Source organism: Oenanthe melanoleuca, chromosome 3 (assembly GCF_029582105.1).
Source record: "Oenanthe melanoleuca isolate GR-GAL-2019-014 chromosome 3, OMel1.0, whole genome shotgun sequence".
Classification (NCBI taxonomy): Eukaryota; Metazoa; Chordata; class Aves; order Passeriformes; family Muscicapidae; genus Oenanthe; species Oenanthe melanoleuca.
In genome coordinates this window covers 51,794,733-51,809,492 of record NC_079336.1, presented here as the reverse complement: position 1 = coordinate 51,809,492, position 14,760 = coordinate 51,794,733, and the positions used below count along the sequence as shown (strand labels likewise).

The following is a 14,760-nucleotide window of genomic DNA, read 5'->3' as shown; positions in this document are numbered from 1 at the left end:
TCTGAACTTCTTAACTTAATTATACCTAATTTAATGTGAATTATACTTGATGTAATAAAATGATAGTCAGAAGAAAAATGTTAGCAAAGAACATTGTGAAGAATGTACCACTCTACCACATCTATAGTCAATAGAATTAATGCTAGAAAATGTAAAAGATAATTAGAAGTAGGAAATTATAACAACCCCAAGGAACTGTGATCACATGAATGCTGAAAAAAAAGCAATTAAAAGGTAGAAAAGAATAATAATGTGTCTAAATAGCCAAGTTATATTTTAGAAATGCTTTGGCTTATTGTAGCTACAAAAGTACTGACACTGGATGAGCAAGCAGGATTTTCTCTTTGCTCTTCAGCAGCTTACATTTAGCTCACAGATGTCTTCTGTCTCAAGTCAGTTTAATCCAATCAACTCACCTCACCCCACCCTGTCCTATTCTTACCCATTAGAATGTTTTTTGGGGTGAAAACCAGCTGCTTCTTCCTGCTAAAGTTGGCATACGGAATATAGCAACAGCACTTCCTCTCACTCATCATGTGTCCATGGCTCTCAAGGTCAAAACTGCTGAAACCAAGGTAAAGGGAATCGAGTTTATTTAGTGTTGTATATGTCACCAGATAGTATTAGAGAATTAGACAACTGCTGTGGGGAATGAGCTGTTGCTTTCATTCTTACAGGCTGTTCTTCAGTGTTCTCTTCTATAAAAACCCCAAAATTAAAAGGATACTTTTTAGGATCCTATAGTGCTGGCAGCAAGTACTGCAAAGCACATCTTATAAAAAGGATTTTAAAAATATGTGATGTTGCTCCACTTATGAGATAAAATTCTTGGAAATGTCATAAAATTTTACATTTGATGTAACAAGTGATTTCCTAAGATTCTTCCTTTAAGTTGTTTGACATATAATGAATAATCCTGTAGATTTTAACTTTTGGGTTTTTTGCTGTGAAATACCTGAAGATCTAGAAAAGGAAAAATGGATTGAAGATAAAGTATTCTCAGATTTAAAAAAAAAAAAAAAAGAAAAAAAAAAAGAAATGTTTAAATTTCTGTGGCAAGATAAAAAAAATAGGTAGAAGAATGTGATAAAACTGGAAAATTTTCAGTGTTTTCATTTTCGTGTTGTGTGCATTTCCTTGGCTTACTCAAGTGAGCAAAGCATACTGTATCTAATGCCTGAATACTCTGGGACTAAGAGTATTCCAGGTACAAAGAGGAAAATACTGTGCCTTTGATGCCAATGAAAGTTTGCTGCTGACTTCAAGGCTAGGAATTCGCCTACTGTAATTACAGGTCAATAGGTCACCATCTCAGAGCCTCCTTCAGCTCTGTGATTTTCCCTTCAGCCCTCTCTCACCACTTTTATTACTGTACCAATCTCCATCCAGGGCAGATAAGGCTTCACAGAGGCAGTTGCAAGAGGAGGGGCAATGGATAAAGGAGAATCACAGGAAAAGTGCAGCTGCCCAGAGCAGTGAAATGAAAAATATTCCCACCAAAAATGTGCCAAACATTAAACTTCCAATGCTTGAAGTTATGTTCGGGGAGTAAGAGGCAGCATGGCTGCCAAATTTACAAGTGATGTTATAGCTAATTTCCATTACCAGAGTAATGGTAATGGAAAGGAAGGCTATTTGGGCAATTTTCATTTAGAATAAGAATACAGGCAGTACAGTGGAGCTGTATTTAGCCCACAAACCAATGTGGCTGAAGAGATTAATATTTCTCAGTTTTTGCTTGGCTGTTTTGATGTAGGGAAAAAAAAAAGATAAGACAGTTCTGGATTTTTTCTTATTGACAAATACCAGTATCTATAGGAATTATGGATTTATCTCCTGTTGCATTAGAAACTATAGCTCTTTAGTTTCTCCCTTTGTGGGGGATAGATGCAGTATTCAATATTTAACACTTTGCAACATTTAGCAATATAAAAATAGGTTGTTTGATATATTCACAGTGTTCCCACTTCTGTCAATGTTGCATTCTTCTGTAAATCCATTACCAACCACATAAGAATTCAAAGAACTAAGGCCAGAAATGAACGTTAGAGTTGAAGTTTCATCTTCAGAAGCAACTACTACTGCTCAGCAAGATCTCTTATTTCCAAAGGGAGTTTGTTCCATTGGGTAATTACCTTTACAAGTTAAGATGTCCTTCCTGCATCTTTCGAATTTATCTAGCTAGAACTTGTAGCTGTTTACTTCTTGTGTCTTTTCTGATAGATTAAAGACCTCTTAAGTACCTGGTATTTTCTGTGACGGTACTTATCCATCATAATCAAATCATCCCTTGGAGCTAAACAGATTGACCTCTTTAGGGCTGCAGCCCAAATGAAGAAAAACCCCAAACATTTCTTGCTACAGCTCTCTTTTGAGTCTCTTCTCTGTACCTTCTTAATTTCTTAATAACTGTCAAGAAATGTTCTTCTCCTTTTAGGAACACTTGTAAATTGTATATATAGTAGGTATACAACAATGTATGTTAGAAACAAAGCCATACATTATAGTTATAGCCACACATTAGGAACTGAAATGTACCAAAGAGCTTTTAGCACATTCATGTTATCACTAGCAGCAAAAATCCTGCCTAAATATTTTATTTTTTAAACTTTTTAACTATTATGTTTGATAGAAACCTAGAATTATTTTCCGAAAATGTCTGATGTTAACATGGCTTTAGGTTTTACTGTTTTTTGCCCTTTTGCAGGTTGTACTGATGAACCTGTTGATATGCATAATAGTTTTCTACACTGTGTACTATGTGGTTCTTTCTGTGTGCTTTGCAGTATTCAGGTAAGATTTCCCTGTCTTTAGTCTGATATGCTGGCATACTGGAACTCATGGGTAGAGATATGCCCATTTAAAGGCAGCATCCAGACTGGAGGCATCCTGGATTGGTTATTCTGTGAACATCATTTTTCAAATTCAGTTAAATTGTTGTACCTGAACCTTCTTTCAAATGCACAAATTGGCAAGTGGAGACTCAAAACTAATATAAAATGTTGATTCTAATATTCTTCCTTGCAGTTGCACTGTGTAAATTAATGAACTTAAGAGAAAAGATGACATGAAAAAAAAGGAAAATAATGATTTTATAGTCAATGAAAAAGATAAATTATATCCCCCTAGGAAGTTATTGATTAGCATTCATAGGACCAAACATCTTAAATAAAATTGAGCAAGGGCAAAACCACAACTCAGAATGGGGCTTAGAGATCTTGCAAAACCCCAGAGTATTCAATTTGAAATACCAGTTAAAAACACTTATAATATCTCATGTAATAACTAAGAGATTACTAAAACTCTCTGTTTAAATTTATGATTTTGTTTCCACAGGATTAAAATGTTGGATGGTTTGGCACCTTTTGATTTTAAAACAAATCCCTCATGGATTAACCCATATTATTTAGGTAACTGAAGTTTGCTTCTCCTTTTTTTTCCCTCACTCAAGAAAATATATTGCATATAGATGTAAACTTGGCTTCCAATTGACAGTAGTTTAAAGCTGTTTTAGAAATACCAATTATTTCTGTATTTTAACTATACTGCAATTAAATGTTTATGCATCTTGCCAGCGCTTCTCATTTCTGTACTGTTACTTTATATTCAAGTGATTTTTTAGGCTTTTTGTTGAATTCTTCTTCTGATTTTGCATCATCAGAAGAAAATGTCTGCTTTGCCAGGATGCTTCATTTTCATTGCAGAACAATTACCTATTCTCCATCAAGTTCCTCCACATAGTTGTTCAATTTAATTTAATTTTCATACTGCAGCAAATTTCTTAAGAATCACTGGATTCAGATCAGAGAAACGGGTCACATTCAACTAACAGCAATTTTGTTTTGGTAATGCTTGAATACAATGGGCATTAAAGTATCAGAAATTGATTGTAACTCAATCCCTAAATGTAGTTTTTTATATCCTAATACACATTTCTGCAATTTTTATGAAGCTCTCAAAATGTAGTCTTTTTCCTAAACTGTGATTCCTAAAAAATTACATGCATACATAAAATGTTACCAGACTTCTAATCTATTGTACAAAGGCAAACCACATAATCTGTCAGTAAAATAGATGAAGCTCAAAAATAAATTGCTTAGTTCGTAGGTTAAAAGCATAATAAAAATACATGGATGTTTATACAGTGTTAATACTGATGAAGAAAGAACATTTATGTTATGCCAGTGGAAAAAAAAACCCATTCCATTAGAATTACTTTTCCAAATAGAATTACTCTATCTCAACATGATTTTTCCCCCCAAATTTCATCAGCTAGTTTGATTCAACATGTTTATATGCCAAAGACAGCAGTTATTTCATACCACCAATTAGTATTCCGTTCTCCTTTCTGTCCATCCATGAGAATGACAGGGAAACACAGAACCTAAGAGCATCTGTTTAAAATGTAAGGGCATAGAGTCAGAATCAAGATGTCTAAATGATGTTGCAAATGAGAATTTGTTTACTCAGGAGTTTCAGTTATTCCTGTTAAAAACAGAATTCGGTTTTGAGATAATGTCAAAATAAGGATGAAAATCACTCGGAAATGAAGTACCCTTTCCAGATACCCAGTTTTGTAAAAAAGTTTCCAGAGCATTTGCCTGCATTAAAACCCTTTCTAAATTAAAAAAACTGGCAAAATTTAGAGGGATTCCTGAAATATTATAAAACCCATAATATAATGCATTGTGAGACATTAAATTTTTAAGTGTTATTTCCCACTTTCCTAACCACATGAGGTTTTTCCAGTTACTTTTTTCTTATTTTCCTTAGAATTTTTTAACTACTCATTGAAAGATCCATTATACAGTAGGGAGTAATAGATCCTCTAAATAAAAAAAAATTGTAGGGCACAAAATGCTGCCAAAGTAAATTTCACCATATAAACTGAGTGAAAAAAAAAAGAAATATGGTCTCTCTACTGTCAGCTACAGCAATCATAGAGATTATGTTATTGCAACAGTAAGAAAAAAAATAATTCTGATAAAAATATTATTTTTATATGCCCATGTACTTAAAAAGAAGATCAAATTGCATTTATATGGACAATTATCTGAATTACAAAGTCATGTTTATGGTCTGTTGTGTGTGAACTCAGGACTAAAGCTAGAAGAGACATTTTCCATGCAAGCCCCTGCTAGCCCCCATAGCACTGAGAAAAGCCAGGCTCCTGCTTGTAGGGATTCTTTGCCTCTGCTCACCATGTAGGCTCTCTGCTCTATCTCCCTTCCCATGTTTTGTCTTTAAATTTTTCTGAGATGGAAATATATATATAGATGTAGATATTTTGGTACATATACCATTTAAATATATGATACAGTGAAGGGAGGAAGCTGTGAAATTTCTTACCAAGCATAACCCCTTACCAACACAATTTTGTTTTGCTTGAGAAAAAAATTACCTCTGTCAGTACCAAACAAATCTATTTGGCAGCATATGCAAAGATTGTGGATGGTCCCCAATGAAAATTTTCATTTAATTTCTCATCTAGGCTATATAAATCTGTAATAGTGCTATCAGTGGTAATAATCCTGTTTTTACATGTTTTTTTATATAAAATATATAACATTTTAAAGTCTATAGGCATATCAGGTACAACCCATGCACATGTCCATAGCAAAAAAATTATCTTTGTAAAGAAAACATAAGCATAATACTTAATAGAATCACAGAACCATCTAGGTTGGAAAAGACCTTTAAGATCAAAAAGTCAAATCATCAGTGTGGCACCACCACCATGTTCACCATTAAACCATGTCCTGAAGTATGATATCCATGCTTTTTTAAACACTTCCAGGGATGGAGACTCCACCACTTCCATGGACAGTTCCAAAGTTTCACAACCCTTCCTGTGAAAAAAATAAAATCTCCTAATACCCAATCTATACCTCCCTTGGTACAACTTACAGCCATTTCTAGTCCTCCTGTCACTGGCTGCCTGGGAGAAGCAGCTGATGCCCACCTGGCTACAGCCTCCTTTCAGGCAGTTGTAGAGAGGGAAGATCCCCCTGAGCCTCCTTTCCTCTGGGCTAAACACCCCCAGCTCCCTCAGCTGCTCTTCAAAGAACTTGTGTTCCAGACATTGACCTGCTGCACTGCCTCTCTCTGGACGTGCTCCAGCACCTCAATGTCTGTCTTGTAGTGAGGGGCCCAAAACTGAGCTCAGTGATCTTGTAGGGAAATCTGCATAACTGTCTCAGGCATTTTATCTTATTGCTACTGTTTGGAATATGAGAAGTCTTTCAAAAGTGTGTTTGGTGAAAATATCTTATTTTCATTTACAGTTCTTGTGATATCCTTGGAAATAACTTTCTTCATTTGTGGTCTGCTGTTCGCTCTGGTTGTGGAAGAATGGGTTTGGGACTATGCTGTAACAGTTACTATTATTCATATCATCATAACTTCAGTTGGTAAGTAGGTTTACTGCTAAATATTTGCATAGTATCACAAGTTGAAGGACAAATCCACTATGAATCATCTAATGTATTACTGGACTAACTTAATTTTCTCTTAAGCTAAATACATATGTATCTCTATTTTGCATCCATTTGACTCATGCCTCTTTAAATCTTTTAAACTTCATTCTGGATTTGTTGCAGAATTTTAAACCATTATATTCTTATTTAAAAACCAGAGATTTAGTTCATATTCTAACAATTAGTATCTAACAGATCCAGGCTAGATACAATTTCTGCATCAGGGAGGTGTTTTTTCAAAACATGACATTAATAGTTGTTTATGTCTGGATATTTTAAGAACTACTCATTAACACTTTAGCTCAGGTTCAGAGTAAAAACTGAGTTATGCTTCAGCAAAGTCAGTGCAAAGGTTTCAAGTTAGATCATTTGAACTAAATCTCAGTGAGGAAAATGAAGAATTTTACCACTGAACCTCCTTTTCCTCCATTAAACTCTTCCCCTTAAAGGAAAGAAAAAGTAAAGAATTAGCTGCTGTAAATGAGACTCATCATCTCTTATTGCCAATACCTAGTGATCTGCTCCCTTTTCTCATGCTGTTTAGCAGAATGTTTCTATGGCTAATTAGGAAATATATTTTAACTCCATCCTTGCCAGACCTCTCTGGGGATTCTTTTCTCTTAAAACAATGAGGTTAATACATTTATTCTAGAATGCAGAAAAAGGAAAATATTTCTGACAAATTAGGGTGCCCTCCCTACTGTATAGAGATTAATCTTCCATTTTCCATTGCTTTGTCCATTTGTTTTTTAGTACTTTATGCAGATGGGAGATTCCCCAGTTCCATGACAAATTAAACCAAAGACCAACAGAGACTTTATCTTAAAAATTAAGCATAATTTCTCGTCCACTAAATTTGTTTTTCTGGAATTTAAACTACTGTTATTCCTCATTAATAATTTATGCATTTAAATATAGGAATTTACAAAAACTACCAAAACCCCCTCTGTTTGTACATAATTTTTACAGGGAGTTAGCTTCTGTCATTATATTGGATGATGCATCTTCATGCCCAACAACCTGAGAATTATCATTGTCTCCTTCAGATGGCCAACCAAACCTCTGCTGGCTGATCCTGAGCTGTCAGCATATGCAGAGTGCTTCACAGCCCCATTTAATACCTCTGACAGCTTTCTTTGGGGGAGGTAATGGCCCTGCACTTATCCCCCAGTGGGGATGTAGGTCAGCTTAGGTGTGGCCAGAGCAGGTGCTGGTCAGGACCTAAAACATTTGTCATTTCAATATATGTAACACATATAATCTGTGAAACATAACTAAGCAGACCTTTGATAACACAGTGCTCACTTGTCCCCATTCTTACTGTTTTAAAATTTCCATTTCTACTTTTCTTCTTCTTGCAGTTATGTCTGAATTCCCCATGATGTTACACTGGTGGCTGGCATTAGGTATAATTTCATTTTTTAAAACTTAAGTTGCTAAATCTGTATAGAAAACTAGTGTTTATAATATGAATTGTTTCTATTAAATATTGGTTGCCTCACTAATCTGAGAATTGTCACATTCAAGGAAAAAATACAGGCTTTTTGTTCATACTCTTAATGACACGGGTAAATAATGCTGGACTAGGAGTTGCCTCACCTCAGAAAAATCCTCTCTTTTAAGGCTAGGGTATGCTTATCTTATGTTGGTCTTGCAAACAAACAGCAGACACATGACTTGAAATAAGTCATGATTAAATCCTGACTAATCTCAATTAGTCAGGACTTAATCATGACTTATTTCATCTATAATAAGATGAAATCTATTTCAATTCAGGCGTCAGAAAGACAGTTGTCCCAGGTTGAGCCTTTCTTGATACTCTTTTAAATCAATGCAAAAAAACAGGTACCTTCACAGGCAAGTTTTATAAACATTATTATTAACAAGTACTCATGATAGATGAGATGAATTTCAGTCATCACATTTCCTCCAAGTGAATAGCAAAACTACATTTCTGAACATTTAATTTTCTGTAAAATTAGAAGCATAGATTTTTGCATGAAAAGTAGATTATCTTGAAAAACTGTAGTTAAGGGAGAAGGACTGGCTTCTGTTCTGCTTTCCTATATTATGGATAACAAGGATCAACAGCTGCAATAAATTCCTGAATGATGGGGAAAGATAAATAAATTTCCTGTCCTACAACTGATTTTGCATCAGCAGTTGTGAAGGCTGATATCTTTATAAATAGATAAAGCCCTGGGTGAAATGTTTAAGTAGGAAGGCCCCTTTTTTAATATTGAAGATAAAAAGAATGTCAGTTTAAATTTTAATAATAAAGTTTGTATTCCACTATAAAAATTAATACAAAACCACCATATATTTTATTTCAGGATCTGGAGTAATTTCAATGATTTGTGGAGGACAGATTTTGGCATATTGCTTGTTCAAAGACAACTTCATTTACCCAATTCTAGATGACTTTTGAAAAGGAGTATTAGAACTTGCCTTTATATGTATGTGAATCTGAATCCTATTGTTTTGTTAATCAATGTAATTAAAATGAAGCTAGCAACTGTCTAATTATAAGGTTAATACTTACCAGACCTCTTGTATCTTATGTTTTTCTGGCAATTTCATCACTTCCAGCTTTTTTATGTACATTTTTCATTAATCAAGTTATTAGATACACTGTCTCTTTTTTGAAAACCATAAAGCCATAAGGAGAATAAAAGCAATGGTGCAACATTCCAGCAAAATCCTACAAGTAGAAGGAAAACATTTATTCAAATGTAATGTTTTCAGGGTGCCTGTTATCTGTTGCATTTTGTGAAATGCTGACTCTAATTTAGTCTGCTGTCTGACCTCTCACAAGCAATGAAAAGCTTTAAAGTCACCCTACCTGGCGTAAATCAGTGTAGGTTTAAAGCAGTCTTTACTGATAAACTCCTGGCAAAGAAGAATCGTTGAACAGCACAAATCTCTGCACCTCATTCCCTCTTAAAGCTCACACTTAGAAGCTGCCCAATCCCTAATGTTGGGTTGACCCTTTTGCTTCCAGAGATTCTTCCAGGCAAATGTTTTCTGCAAAAGATTCTGGCTATTCTTGCTTCCACTAATGAACCATTTATGGTCTGGCTGTGCTGGAAGGGGAAAAGGCAAATGCTACTGACAGACGCTTTTCTACATATCCTTCTTTCTTCCCCAGCTACCAGTGGTCAAAGTGGGGGTCTATGGGTAGTGATAATTAAAAACAACAAACAAACCATAGTAGAGGCTTCAATTTACTCTTTATGTTGTTAATCATAATAAAGTTGTAACAGAAATATTGTGAGAAGGCAACTTAGTCTTAAATATGAAATCCAGTGATTGGATTTCAACTGCAGTTTGCTTGGAAAGGGAAGACTAAATTGCTGTTTGCACAGGGGTGCTAAATGTTGCATTTGCCTTAATCTCACTCAACAGGTAATGCCTATGAAGAATCAGTCCCCTGTTAATCTACTCAAACATCTTAAAATTTATTTCAAGTTCTGAAATTTTCAATTAAGTTTCAGTACTGAAAGTACATGTACAGTGAGAAGCACCATTCAGAAGACTCCCATAAGGAGTTGTTTCTCATGAATGATAGATATATAAGTAATTTTAGAGGCAAACCAAATATGTAAATCCATAGCACTGAACAGATGTATACACTTCAGAAGTTTTTCAGCATAATATGCTGCACATTGAAGTCTGACGGGATAATTCTGGAGAGTGAATAAACTGACTTGCAAATCTTCAGAAACATGACTGTGCAGATAACTGATACTATAGTTTGGAAAATGTTTGGGCACTTAGGTTTGTTTCATTTCTCAACTATAGAAATGGATAGGAAGGAAGGTCTACCATAAATTTGTATCCCTGTTCTCTTCCTCACAGAGTTTGTGTGTGTAGGTAGTGTGCCATGTGGCAGTACATGAGTGGATTAGATAAAATGTTAATCCATGGGTGGAACGTGTTTCTGTTTTTAACCTGACAGGATTTTCCTCTATGTGTGTCAGCTTAGTGGTAGCTTTTAGTAGCTCTGCTGCCCAGTCTTAACATTCTTAACATTTTTATTTTCTATTTAAAATTTTAAAACACCAGCAAGAAATATGAAGAAATAAGAAGAGTGCTTTTGTCTCAGTATTTCTTCAAAGCACATACAACTAAGCCATTGGTAGAAAAACAATTACAGCAAGACCTCTGTCAAGGATTAAAAGCATTAGTCCAGCTACTAAAGGGTCATTGGGTTTCTGCATTGCTTTCAGATATGGAAGTGTAAGACAATGTCAATACTATTTATTTAATCTTTTCCATCACTTCTATGTTGAGTCCCATGATAAATATTACACCTAATGTTAAAGTGTAAGCAAATTTTATATTGTGCAAATAAATATTAACATATGAGCAACACAAGTTGTATCCGTGTGGCCATTACCTGGTTAGAAGCCTTCAGATATAATATCTAATACTGTGTAATTCCTAACTGAGGTACCAAAACAGAACTTTTGAATATGACAAACCTGGTGGTACCTGGAACAAAATTAAAGTGTCCCACTTGAGCAAGTTACATGTGACTAATTGATAACAGTCAGGACAGTCAAGTTGGCAAAAAGGGCTGCTGAAAGAGACAAAGGGTTATGTATATGCTTCCCAGCAGACCTTCTGAAGACAGCAAGAAAAGAGAGCTGCAGAAAGCAGAGAAAATAACAACAGGGACATGTGCTTGGAAAAAAGGCATGTGAAAGCAAGAAATGAGAAGACAGAAACAGACAAGATTGGTGAAAGAAGAAAAAAATCTGCAGACAACTTTTAGCACTGGAGTCTCATGACATGAGACTTGTATGCCACTTGTAAGCAGCAATCTGTTTCTCTGCTGATGTACACATGATTCTAGAACAGGTGGTCTCCTCATCCATACTTACAAGCATAAACTGTGATGTTATGTTTGTGGCTCCTGCCCCAGGATTTTCAGAATTCTTTGCTCCCTGACTCAGCCAGTCACAGGAATATTGTCTGTTGTAGTTGTTGTGGGTTTAGTCTTATTTAACCCCTTGTGACACAGTCTAGCAGACACAAGTTTGCACATACCCAGGTATCAGTGGGAGTGTAATCAATCTAGAAAACATTACAAGCAGGAGGAGACTTCATCCATAGTACACAAACATACCTTAATAATACCATACTTAGAGTCATTTTGAGATTTCTTTTCAGAGACAAGAAACTTCTTTTCATCATGTCCAACCACCTACTGAGACAGATTATAGTTCTTATTGGTTCAGCCCTCTCTCTAAAGGGCTTGGCATTCATCCTTGCTCCAAATGGTGAACTGTCATTCTCGTAACAAAGAAGGTGAGTGAAGCTGGGGGAGTCGGAGGGGAATAGTTGAGACTCTAGGCTAAACCCCAAACCTTGCTCTGGGACCAACAAACAGTTCAATCACATATAAACAACCAGATATCAAACTACAGAATACAGGAAACATTATGACTGTTCGTTGGCACTTTTGCAAAAATATAGCTTGAATACTTATAATTTCCTAGTGAAGTAAAGAGTTTGCTATTACAAGCTAAGCCTGTCATTTTGCCAGCTCTGTAAATTGCTTGATCAACATTTCCATCTCTTTTGTATGCAAACTTTACAGAGCAAGCAAAACAAAACCTTACACCACCCATTATTTCTGTATTCCTAAAAATACCAACAACTGGGGCACCAATAAATACAAGAAAACACAGTATGAATAATACTGGATTAGCAGAAATGTAGATGAGTCACCTGCAGTTTCCTGTGTTGGATATACATGCACAGTCTTTTGACCAAGTGAGCTTTGTTAAACTGAGAAAAGATGTGAAAGCCTTACATTTTTTATTTCATCATCTGGTATGTATGTTGACACACCATAGAGTTAGATCCTTGTCAATCTCCACAGGTACTTAAAGATTTATTTAAATATTTTTTATTTTCCAAATGTGATGTATTTAGAATATTTATTTCTCGGTTTAAGATCCTGTGTAATCATCCATCTGCTCAGTAATGTCTAATACTCTAATCTCTCCTTTTTTCTGAGCTAATCATGGCCCCAGACAGCATGCACTCTCTCATTAGATGTCAGAGAGGATAAAGGTCTTAGGAATGGTTATAAAATTTGATGGTGTAATTAATACCTTTATTATTGGCTTTAAAACTTTTAGTGTTAGGCTATGTCTCAACCTCTTCTCTGCTCAAGGAGATTGATATGGATGCCTTTACAGTTGCTCTTCAGTTGCACCAGGATAATTGGGCCTGTTTTGTAGGGCAAGCTTGCTCTATGAGGTCCTACTCCATCCACCCACCAATTCAGGGGAAAAAAGGAATACCTTGCAGTCCTCTCCCAGCTCATACACTCACATTTCCTCTGCCAACAAGGGTGAAAGAAGGGAAAGATGTGTGCCTAGGTGTTATCCTGACATGTAGCATGGCATGGGCTGGGACTGGGGGCTTGGGAAGCAATACTATGACACCAAATTCCACAATGAAAACCTGAGGAAAGGCCTTGGCCCCAACCTTTTCAGCTGGCCAACCCCCAGAAAACAGTTGCACTCAGATAGAGAGATGACTGGTTGAAACTGAAGTCTGTAAGGAAGATGCAAATTATGTTACATCCTTGCTGTGATTGTTCTAAAATCAAGATAGTTGCAGCCATTTTTGTTCCTTACATTCCAGTGTAAATAAATCCTAATTTCTTTTTTTTATTATTTGCTGTACATTTGCAAAAAAGATCTGTAAACAAAGGCTCTTTGCCTTAGTTTGACTCTTGCTTTGCTTTTGTTTGACTCTTGCTTCCAAAGCAAAGATCCTGTTATCTCTATTGGAATAATACTTTATAAAAGCACCAGAGTATCCAGATGCTCTCTCAGAGCAATATTGCCACCAGATTTTCAACATCCAAAGGAAAAGTGATTTAAAACCCCCATGGATTACAGCAGAATGCTCAATTACATTAAGAATTACCCATGTTCTAGAAGTCTTCAGAAACTTCTCAATTCAAATTACATCTAGATCAATAACTTTTGAAATATACTGAAAAAAGTGCTTTGATACACTTTGTATATCTTGATGGGGTTCCACACAAAGAAGTGCTATTAAAATTGACCAAAAATATCAATGCATTTGATATCCCACATGGTGTGAACTGAAAAAATTTGTAAATACTGGCCAAATTATACAAGCAAATGCAACAGCAAATTATATTGACATTAATTCAAATTCAGTATTTAAAAGCAATCTGAATTATAAGGGATTGTTTTAACCCAACTTCTCTGTAAAATTTTAGCAAATTCTACAAAAGTCAGAGCATTCCTTAGTACACTCCCAGGAGAGAGAAAGGCAGACAGCGAGTGGCAAAGGCAGAGGGAAGAAGAATGTAGCAGCTTCAATACTGAGGAAGAATGAAAGAGAACTTAAAGGCGATGAGCCAAGTTATCGACCTCAGAGCAATTTTCCATTCTGCTGGGAGATGTGCTGGTAGCTAGTCCTGGCAAAACTTTTCAGTAAATCAGTGACACACAAAATTTCATTTTAAGACACCCAAAACCATCAGTGAACACAGTTGATTGAGTTTTTCTTGAAAAAGGAAAAAGGTGAAGGGTGTCAATGTCGGCTCATTTCCAGTCCCATTAGATCTCAGACAGACCCACAAGGGTACAAGCAATGACAGTCAAGACATTCAGATGTAAAGCAGTGAACACCTTAGACCCCTGAATTCATCAGTCAATTATTTGGTATGCTGTGTTTTATAGCAGTTTTTTAAGCATTCAACCCTTGCTTTAGAAATAAATTTTATCTCCTGAACATTTGCCATTGAAACATTTATAGAAAAATAAAAATTGTAATTGAAAAGCAACTACAGTTTTTCCACTGTCAGGAAATGAAACAACATCAGGTCTTCAAGTTTTGAGCAATTAAGTCAGTTTTGAATAAAAATAAAGTTCTGTTGAACTGAAATTTTCTCACAAAAATCTGCTTCGACCAGAAGGTAATTTTATTGAAAAAAACCTTTTTTCCCCCAAATGATAAACTTTCAGACCTTATTTGTTGTATGTATTTTTAGAATGTGTTATGTATCACTAGATAACATTTGCAGACTGTTCCAGTTGCCGAGGTAACTATGTTATTTTAATGATCAGCAGAGAGGATCATTATGTAAAACATTATGTTAATTTCAAACACAGAAAATTGATGTCTTGCTGTTACCTTGAAGCTGCACTTTTTCCCCCCCCCTTAAAGTGCATTTTTCCATGAAAATTAATGGAACAGATAAGTGCTTGACTATCCTTTTCAGAGT

At 35.4% G+C, this 14,760-nt stretch overlaps 1 protein-coding gene across 1 annotated transcript; it reads left to right on the top strand.

The window, feature by feature from the left end:
* The first annotated feature begins 542 nt into the window (after nt 1-542).
* Nucleotides 543-8,904, top strand: TMEM244 (transmembrane protein 244). Its single transcript, XM_056488844.1, has 6 exons — nt 543-575; nt 2,708-2,793; nt 3,337-3,410; nt 6,285-6,410; nt 7,838-7,882; nt 8,810-8,904. Exons 1-6 carry the CDS (start codon nt 543-545, stop codon nt 8,902-8,904), a joined length of 459 nt encoding a protein of 152 aa, XP_056344819.1.
* Nucleotides 8,905-14,760: the final 5,856 nt, after the last annotated feature.

What these genes read in the sequence shown, in the direction of transcription:
- TMEM244 (XM_056488844.1), top strand. Translation starts at nt 543, where the DNA reads ATGGCTCTCAAGGTCAAAACTGCTGAAACCAAG. An exon ending in TCAAAACTGCTGAAACCAAG is followed by an intron (nt 576 to 2,707) that starts GTAAAGGGAATC and finishes GCCCTTTTGCAG; the next exon opens with GTTGTACTGATGAACCTGTT. An exon ending in TATCATCATAACTTCAGTTG is followed by an intron (nt 6,411 to 7,837) that starts GTAAGTAGGTTT and finishes TTCTTCTTGCAG; the next exon opens with TTATGTCTGAATTCCCCATG.